At 40.4% G+C, this 10,678-nt stretch overlaps 1 protein-coding gene across 1 annotated transcript; it reads right to left on the bottom strand.

The window, feature by feature from the left end:
• Nucleotides 1-8,007: 8,007 nt before the first annotated feature.
• LOC131257865 (chlorophyll a-b binding protein CP24 10A, chloroplastic) lies at nt 8,008-9,832 on the bottom strand. Its single transcript, XM_058258783.1, has 2 exons — nt 9,473-9,832; nt 8,008-8,707 (listed from the first exon to the last, which is right to left on the bottom strand). The coding sequence occupies exons 1-2, from the start codon at nt 9,679-9,681 to the stop codon at nt 8,158-8,160; spliced, it is 759 nt and encodes a 252-aa protein (XP_058114766.1). The 5' UTR covers nt 9,682-9,832; the 3' UTR covers nt 8,008-8,157.
• Nucleotides 9,833-10,678: the final 846 nt, after the last annotated feature.

Here is a 10,678-nt window from a genome sequence, read left to right on the forward strand (position 1 = left end):
GTTCATCAAGTGGACCACACCATAAAAATCAATGTACATCCGATGGTTTGATCCAGTGTATGTATGTAGCCCTGATGATGAATGGTTTGTGCCAATTTTCGCTCCAGGTGATCTGCACGGTATGGCCGACCTTTCCATTACTGGGATGTTCTGCTGTAGTGAAACATCAAAGGAAAATAAAAGCCTTGTATGGGAGTGCCACCATACAACTTTTGGATACTGGTTGTCTTTAGTCAAAATAAATAAATAAATAAATAAATAAATTATCAAGATACATCTAGATGTAATAAACAATACAATTTATCAGCACTTCAGCCATTGGATTGGATTCGGATTCTTAGCAATGATTCACACCATCTGTGTTATAGGCTCTTGATCAGTAATTATAGTATTTGATTAGACCACGTGTCACTGTGCGAGATAAAATAATTCAACTCTTATCTTGTGTCTACTTTGATTTATGTATTTTACCTTAACGGTGTTCATACGCCATTACTTTCTTTTTTTTAATAAATATTTTAAAGCAAGAACTGAAAAAATAAACATATTCATATTGTAGAGGGAGGGAATGGTGGTAGTTGAACGCTCCACCATTAAAAACTTCATATGGTCCACTGTAATGTTTAAGTGCCATCCAACCTCTTAATACGTTCATAGAAACCTAAATGAAGGGAAAAAATAAATAAATATGAGCTTGAACCAAAACTTTTGTGACTCACAAATTTTTTTAAATGGTCAATCACCATGCTTTCCTATGGTATGGTCCATCTGAGATTTGGATCTATTTCTTATTTGAGATTATGCACTACAATGATCTAACATAATGGATGGACATCATGGATATATAATACATACATCGATGGTGGTTACATCGTCTTGAGTGAGGCCAGGGCGCACCTAATCCACTCCCCTTCCAAAGTTGTTTGCTCATACTACGTACTCCATTGAGTCCCATTTGGCTCATTCAAATCCTGCCATGGTGGGTTACCAGGTAATCTAATTCCTCCCTAGGATGGGAATGGTACAAAAATGCTCTTGAACTAAAATTTTTGATCCTTTTATTATATAAATGTTAAGATGTTTGTCTGTATTCAAACCTAAATATCTAAATTATGATCGAAAGGTTGAATAATTCAACTTACTATCTTTTATTTATTAATATCTATTGTATTGTATTTTTTTCCATTCTTGAGAAATCCAATTAGAAGGGACATGTTATAGTGATGGAAAAATATTGAAATATTTTTTTATGAAATCACAGCTGACAGAATGACAAGATATAGAGCAGTTGGGATGAATTCAAAAATCAAATAAAGCAATCAACCAAGTGGTCGATGTCCATCCTGGAGGCTGATAAAGCAGCCGATGTTCATCCTAGAGGCCAATCAAGTGGCCAAGTGCCGTCTTGGAGGTTGATCAAGTGATCGATGGTCATCGAGGAATTCGATTGAGCAACTGAGCGGAATGTGATCAAATCAGCAAGTAGGCCTGGAGTGGTTATTGGGACAAATGGTAAGGAAGTCTCCACAAGGTAGTAGTGTTAAATGGTTCTAGGACAAATGTCAAAGGAAGTCAAATAATTGTATTAAGCAGTTATAGCAACTGTTAGAACATGTGAAGTGGCAATCGTCAGAATGTGGGAAGAGTCTATAATTATAAATAGAAAGGGAATGCAACAAGGAAGGCGTGTCATACTAACCCAAATAAACCAAACTTAATCTCTCAATTATCTTGTCGATTTATATTCCATAGTTTAATCTGCTACTTTCCTTGTTAAGCAAATTTACATTCTATTGTGTAATCTTTACTTTCCAAGCATGTTGTTTACATTCCGTAATGTAATTCGTAGCAATAATCAAGTAGTTGGTAACCTTTAGCTATAAATCGAGTCTACGTTCTCATGTTGGATTCAACTCCTACATCGGAAATGAGTTATTCGATTGCTCTTCGTGATAGATTGTAAAGATTTCTTTCCCATTTTCATTTCATCTATATTAAAAAATCATTTTATACTAAAAGCAAAAGTGTAACCTATCATCAGAGGACGAATCTCACATTTTAAATATTGCCTGATCGAATTTACACTCTGAGCAAATAGCTGAATAGGTAACCGATATCTTTAGATCTTGGTTATACACTACGTGTATGCCTATCTTGGCATTTATGGTCATCGTTATTTAGTTTAAATTGGGATCCGCAATTCCAATTCTGACATGCCCACATGCCCATATACCCTGTGCATAAAAAAAACAATGAACAACATCCACCGTACACTTAGATCCAAAATCTTCGGAAGGTTGAATGATCCAACCTACGAGCTTTTATTTTTTAATATAAGCCATACAAAGAGAGTCCCATCATGTAAACGGTTTGGATCATTAGACGATGAACCATGCTGAATGGCTAAAGTCCCAACAAGGTAAGATGCATTCTAGCAAATGCCTTGCCTATTTGCAGTTGCATGTGAAGAAAGCAAAAACGAGCTTTTGATCATACGGGAGAAATGGTCAGTCATACATCTAAGTTGGATGTACAAGTAGTTGTAGGTGGGATGAATGCTTGAGTACTAAAAAAATCCAAATGCAAGATTCGATCAGTCGAGGACTATAATAATGGGGATCATGTGCGACCCTAAAGAGTTAAAAGTCGTTTGGATAGAACGCTGGGCCCACATCACACCTACCATGCAAGCCCTTGTTCCCACACAGTCCAGTCTGATGACACGTGTGCTCAACGTGACCATTCATCGGGTAGTGGATACTATGATCATGTCATGTACCAAAAGTCTGACCAGCACATTCATAAATTGAGCCACACGTGTAGGTTAGATTGAAGCGCGCAAATTTATTATTATTATTTTTTGGCTGCTTTCTCACCATTCATTTTCTCAAATTGGATCTCCATTGAGTCGTTTGGATGCCTATAAAATCATTAAGTTATAAAAGCATCACATGAGTTATTTGGTTACATGTATTTGCTTGTAAAAGCTTTATAAGCTGTGAACAAATTATAAATTTTAATTTGAATATGGTAAAAAGCTATGTGACATATTACAGGTAAAGTATTTATGGTTAAAATGCATTATATATGTTATAACACAATGGTTAATATATACTTACAATATGTGGGGCCCACCATAAGTGTGTGGAACATCCCAGCCCATGTATCTATAATGTACTTCCCTTAATCCTCTACGGTGGCTCTAAAAAAACAACTCATCCATTATAAAATGGATAACATAAGGGAATGATTGGATGTCCACTATTAAAAACTTCTAGATTGTATTTGGAGCCCACTATGATGGGTGGAAGACATCTGATCCGTTTAGTGTGTGCGTTCTTTAATGCTCTCTTAGGGCCTTAACAAAAATCAAATCTTTCTTATGTGATTAGCAAGTTTACCACGCAAGCTCTATAGTATGAATACCTGCTTTATTCGTTGTAAACACTGACTAGCCAAACATATAATCTACTTGTAAACAAATTACCACTTTAAAGTTAAACGGAACAACATGTAAATTGATTACACTTGGAGCTCTTTTAAGGTGTAATGTGTTTACAACTAAAAAAATTCCGGGCCTGCGAACAGCCCCTAAAGTGCATGCCATCCACCAATGGAAACCGGACCATAAGTAGTAAACTCTACGGGGCCACCATGATATATATATATATATATATATATAGAGAGAGAGAGAGAGAGAGAGAGAGAGAGAGAGAGAGAGAGAGAGAGAGAGAGAGAGATGCTCACCTTCGCACCGAGAGCGATGCTCACCTTCGCACACATGTCATGGGCATCTAATCTGAATGGTCCATGTGATGCGGCATGCCATGAAACCCTAAGAGATCAATTTTCAGCTTGATATGAAACTTTGGTGGGCCATAACAAAGAGAGATGCAAATCAAGAGAAGAAACTATTTTCTATTTTCATGGCCCACCAAAGTTTTGGATCAAAGTAAAAGTTGGGCAGTGGAGGGTTCATGGGTTGCTGAATCACGTGGTTGTGTGAGATTTTGAACTCATATCATGCTTAGAGTTCTCAAAAAGTTTGCACTAATTACAGTGAGAACTGGTGCGTAGCTGAGTGTGTATATATATATAGACACATACACACACACAAGCCTAGGAATTTGGAGAAATCGTGAGCATTTTTTGATACCTTATGTGAGCCCAAAATTTCAGTGGTTCATATGATGTGGCATCCCATAAAACCTCAACTTTGAGCATGATAAAAAATTCTGGTAAGCCATGGCAACAGTACTAAACAATTATCTTTCTAGATTTGCCTCTCTTTGCCATGGCCCATTAGAGTTTTGGATTATGCTGAAAGTTAAACCTTAAAGATTTAGTGGGGTGTCACAACAGTAAACCATTCGGATTTAGGCCCTTGACACATGTGCAAAGGTGCGCATGGTGCTCACCTGAGAAGGTGCACTGGTGAGCATCACACACACACACTCTCTCTCTCTCTTTACACGCACACGGATGCTCAGCTGCTTACTAGTTAGCACCGAACTCGTGTGAACTTTTTTAGAACTTATCATACGTGATGTGATTTCAAAATCTGAACAGTCCATGCGAAACAACACCTCATGAAACCCCCTGGGCCTAATTTTTACTTGGATCCAAAACTTTAGTGGGCCATGAAAAATGAAAGCAGTTTCCTCTCTTAATTTGCATTTCTCTTTGATATGGCCCACCAGAATTTTAGGTGTAAACTAGCGTAGGTGAGCATGACACACACACACTCTCTCTCTCTCTCTCTGTATGTATATATATATATATATATATATATCATATTGTTTATTTATTTTAAAACCACAGGAAAAAGTGTACCATTGAAAACTTTTTAATGGCCACGGAAGTTTTGGATGAAGCTGGTATTTATGTTTTAGCTTCTTCCATGTGACCTTGTAAACAGGTTGGATGAAAAATAAACACCACTGTCAGCCTTAGAAAAGTTTCAACAGTGGACATCAGTATACTAACCTTTCACCGTAGTGTTGTCACTTGCCCTAAAATGAGAGGGAAGAATGGATGCACGGCATGTATAAGACACATACATCACTGTGGTCCCACAGTTTATCACTCAGTACCCAATCCTCACCCATGGAAACCAACCAGGCCCCACATGGGCTACATGTCCCAATCCAAATTTAAAAATTGCCACGTGTCCAACATTGCAGGTGCACGCAAACGCGTCCTGCTTTTTTTAATTATTTCTTATTTCTTTTTCTTCTTTTTTTAAATAATTGGATAATATATTTAAAGCCAGGAGTCATTGTGAGAGTTCTAGGTACGACTAAGGTACCCTCTTAGTCATGCATGTGATGCAGACATTTTGCTAGATTAGGTGCAAGGTAATGCAATATGATACGTTGGGACTATAGCTTTGGATTTGAGCTATTTTCAATTTTCCAAACCGTCTGGGAGTGTTAAGTCCCTCAATATACATTGATAGGCTTGAGCTTTTAGAGAAATTGATTATTTGACATGGTATTAGAGCCAAAAGTCTTGTGTTCGAATCCTCAGGGTAGTAAATATGTTTGGGTTGATATATTCTTCCACTATGGCTAACCCTTAGGGATCAACCTTTGAGCTTAGCTAGGCCATAAATTGATGAAGTCCATATTCCCATTTGAATGTTGGGTCCAGTTGGGTTGGGTTAAAATAGGGGTGTACATCGAGTCGAATTGAGTCGAGCTAGCCTCAGCTCGGCCACAAGCTGACCTCAGCTCGAACTTGGCCAGCTCGACTTAGCTCGGCCACTAGCTGACCTCAACTCGAACTCGGCTCGGCTCAGTCCTTGAGCCTGACTGGCCAGCTCAGCTCGGCCCGATTCGGTGAGCAGTTCGGGCTAGTTCGAGTCGAGTTCGAGCCAAGATCGAGCTAATTCACTATTGTAGTATTTTCACAAACACTTAGACTACACCTTCAAAATCTCATTGTATTTGAGACAACAACAATGGTTTTACACGTATTTTATCAAATACCTTCGAAGCAATATAAAAATCAAGAAAAAAAGGGTGTTGGTTTCATATACATACCTTCCTTGCCACCAACTACACTTCTTTGAGTCATTTCATTAAACACTTGGTGAGCAACATCAATATCAAAGTAACCGAGTCACCGAACTGGTTCGATTTGAGCTGGGTTCGATCCAAGTCAAGTCGAGCTAGGGCCAGCTCGAACATGGTTCGAACTCGTTTTTAAGCTAAAAAAATCAGCTTGACTCGCCTTGAACTCAGCTTCGAACCAAGTCAAATCGAGCTTTTTCGAGTCGAGTCGAGCGAGCTAACCGAGCTAGCTTGGTTCGTGTACACCTCTAGGTTAAAATAACTTGAGCCCATACCCTGCCCAAAAAGCCCGAGCCAAGATCAGCCTATGGGCTTGTCAGAAAAAAGATAGATGGTTCAAAATACTCAGAAAAAATTCTCCTGACCATCTAATTTTCTTTTATGCTTCCACCTATCTGATACTTCATACTTGACCGGCCTAATATTTTATCTACCGGTCGTTGCCAGGTTGCCGTGCATGTGGAGATGCCTGAAAGAAAGGAAAGGGCCCATCGTGCTTAGTAATTGGGCCCAAGGCTGGCCACTGACAAGGGCCTGTGGCCTACATAGCCAAATTCAGTCTATAAGTTCCAGGCTTGGCTCAATACTGCCACACCTCCATTAGGTGTGGTAATGGTCTGGGCATATGGGCCCTGTCAACCTGGCCCATGATCTGGACCGAGCTTGATATCTAGGTCATTATCCACACCCGGCCCAAGATAACAATGAATGTCCTGGTCCTATCACTGAGTAGGCAAGGATAGTTTAAAAATGGTTGTGAGTGGTTCTAAATCAGCATACATATGTAGTTTAAATTCGATATGTTATTTTAATCATTAAAACCATTTATATGATATAAATGAAACTTGTGATTTGAGATGACTCTAAAGAATTCTTAGATTTCAACTTCTTTTAAGATCTTATTAATTTCACCCTTTTTGTTGTAGGGCTGGCTTCTTAACCTAGTAGGGCCAGGACCAAGACCAGGACCACGACCACGACCAGGGACTTTTAGATGCAGATTGCGTGCCAACATTGCCAATTGTGACGTCGCTACTAGATGGCGCTATGTGGGCCCCACAATGATGTATGTGTTTTATCAACGCCGTCCATTCATTTTTTATCATAATTTTAGGGTGAGCTCAAAAATAAGGTAGATGCAAGAAAAACAGTGGTTGATCGCAGCCCACTATTAAAAACTTCCTAAGTGGGATCGCAGCCCACTATTAAAAACTTCCTAAGGTCAACTGTAATGTTTATTTGCATTTAGGTTACAAAGATCGAAGGGAAAACACAAATATCAGCTTAATCCAAAACTTTTGTAGCTCACAAGAAGTTTTTAATGGTTGGGTTCAATCACCACTATTTTCTGTGTAGTTCAATCTCGATCTACCTCATTTTTTGGCTCATGCCCTAAAATAAGCTGGAAAAATAGATGAACGACATCGATAAAACACATACATCGCCACTAGCAATGTCGGTAGGCAATCTGCTTCCAGGCCTTTTAAGCCCCATCAAGCCCAAAGCTGGGCGCGGGTCAAGGCTCAGGGGATTAGGCCAGGATGGGGATGGCAATGGGCCAGGCTCTCTCTCTCTCTCTCTCTCTCTCTCTCTCTCTCTCTCTTTCTCTGGTCATGATTGTCTGATTGAGTAGATTTTTTGGGTACAAAATGCCGTAACCCAGAAAATTAGTGGACCATGTTACTAAACCATGGACCCCACATGTTGAAATTGAAAATCTGCATTTCCTCTCTAGAACTAATTTCCACATGAGTTCATCTCTAATCAGATGGATCAGCTGTCCCTGGCAAACATAAGGGTGGAACATGTGACCTATCCATTAGCTGGCCCCTGATGGTGATCCAAAACCAAGGCCAATCTAATCACCAGGTGGGCCACAGTGTACAAAAAAATGGATGGCTATAAAAGAGAAGCTGGGTTCAAAGATCCATGATACAAGACAATGCAGCATATATACATTACAAGAGAGTCTCTTCAAATAAGTAAACTACATAGATAGGATCCAAGAAGAAAGAATTTCCACTCTCTAAGCCTCAAAACACAGACATGGGATTTCTTTTGTCATTAGTTCACTTAAAGATAATTAAAGTCCAAGTGCTCCAAGGGGCGTCTTCCCCTGGCCCGCCTCGAAGTAGAAGATGAGCATTGCCACCATGGCGAGCCGAGCATGCTTGATCTCAGCCAGCTGCAACCGCTCCAACTTCTCCGTGTCCGGAATGTATACTCCGTCCTTGATCGTCCCAGCCAAGCTGAGCGGGTCGAAGAATTTCCCACCTGGGTATCCTTGCTCACCGGTCGCGTTTGCAAAGTTCTCTGCTGTCCTCGACCATGGTGTGGCCCACTCAACCGACTGCGACTCGGGGTTGAAGAAGTCCACCCACCTCTTGCTCTCCACCCATCCCATGAGGAGGAGCTGGGTGCCTAATAGAGACCCGAATGAGAATGGAGCGATCGCGCCTGGGTCTGCACCGGCCTCAAACCATGGGATACCACTCCACGCCTGCCCAACAAAGATTCCCACCACAGCTGCCATGGCCCACCGCCCGTGGATCAGCTCAGCCTCTCTATACCACTTGAGGAATGCTGGGTCCTTACCTAGCCCAAGTGGATCGAACCCATAGTCGCCAGGAAGCCTGCAATCCATGATAACAAAAATGAACTAGTCATACATGATCATTGTCATGGATCTAGCCATTTCTCAACTCCCACCATAAACAAATTAAACATCATTCCACCCATTTGGGTTTCTTTTTCCATGTCTTTCCAAATCAGTTCAAACCCAATTCACGCCGATCATGTGCTAACATAGAGCAAGTTCTATCTCAATTCACACTGAAAACAAGCCAAACCAAACATCATTTTGCAAGCGGAAAATGGTTGGGAATTTGGTACGGTTATTCTCACAACTGCATCAAGAGTTCTATGAATAGCAGAAGGCATGAAGAGAAAGATCTACGATCAATCAAACATTACCCATTTGAATTCCTCTTTCCATGCCTTTCCAAACATGTTCTATCAGTTCAAACCCAATTCACGCCGATCATGTGCTAACATAGAGCGAATTATATCTCAATTCACACCAAAACAAACCAAATATCATTCAAAAGGCCGAAGAGCGATATCTCCCGCTCATTTGGGTTTCTTTTTCTATGTTTTTACTAACATATTCCACCAATTCACGCCGATCATCCGCTAAAATGGATCTAGTCATATTTCAATTCACACCAAAAACAAACCAAACATCATTCTTCAAGCAGAAAGGAAGCATCCCACCTGCCTTCGCTAACATGTTCGATAATTTCAAACACAGTTCAAGCAAATTGCAATTTGGGCTACTCCCAAAGTCGAACAAAATCATTGCTAAATTCTTATGAAATGGCAAGATTAGTGAAACTTACGAGCCATCTAACCATTCGGGGTTGATGAAGTTGCCGCCACCCCTAACACCTGGGATCCATGACTTCTTAGGAGCAGCGGCCATGACAATCAGCTTACGAGGGACGACTACAATGCTAGCGGTCCGTGCCGAGAACAAGCTCCGGCTACTCTTCCCGCCGGACAAGAAAGGCGAGCCTAAGACGGCGGCAGATGTGGCGGCCATTGCCATTGCTACAACCTTCTGTAATTCTCTCTCTAATACTAAGATTAGATTAAGATGAGAAGGTGATTAGTGTAGTTTGGTTAGAGCTGGTGTTTGAGTGATGCCTTGGATTCCTCTTCTCTATGGGAGACTTGCAATGATTTTTATTGTGTTGTGTTGAGAGAGAGAGAGAGGGAGGATAGAGACGTTGTAGTGATATCTGTGGAAATCTGGAGTGTAGATATTGGGCCAATCAGATTGTGCTATCCATCCTCCTACTTTAATGTGGTCCATACACGTGGACAATCCTCATACCTCAATTTTGTAAAGAACTTTTTGGACCAGAATCTTTATACTGTTTGTTAGATTTTGATTCCCTGGATGGGTAGGGATATGGTGTTTGTTGTCCACTGTTTATTAGAAGTGAGACTACTTTTCTACCATGGTACTGTGGCCATGTGTTTGCCAATCCAGACCGTCCAAATTGTTGTACCCCATCAGAAGATTCTAGCCATTAAGTTGGTGGATGTCAAATGGATATTTTGAATGAAAATGGTTGATGGCCTTATCTTCAATGGATAGAATTGGTCAGGTGGAGCCTAGGGGGTGGATATGGGTGGAGGAACAGGGTTTGTCTGGTGACCCTAACACCAGCCAACCAGCTGGTTTCAAAGCTTTGTGGGCCCACCATAATGTACGTGTTTTATCTATGTTGTCCATCCATTTTCCTACATTATTTTAAAATTAGGATATAAGTTAGAAAAATGAGGCAAATATAAAACTCAAGTGGACCACACTACAAGAAACATTGGGGATTTAACGCTTACTACTGAAAACCTTTGGAAGGTTACGGAACTTTTACATGAATCACAACTTAGTGGAGTCCACTGGTATTCCCAATCACATTATTCAACCCTTAGGGTAATTCAGACCGTTGATGAATAAGACCCACCTTATAGAATTCTTACATGTATGTGTGAACTTATAAACAGGTTAGACGACAAATAAATATCACCATGAGCAT

The sequence above is a fragment of the Magnolia sinica genome, chromosome 10 (assembly GCF_029962835.1).
Source record: "Magnolia sinica isolate HGM2019 chromosome 10, MsV1, whole genome shotgun sequence".
Classification (NCBI taxonomy): domain Eukaryota; kingdom Viridiplantae; phylum Streptophyta; class Magnoliopsida; order Magnoliales; family Magnoliaceae; genus Magnolia; species Magnolia sinica.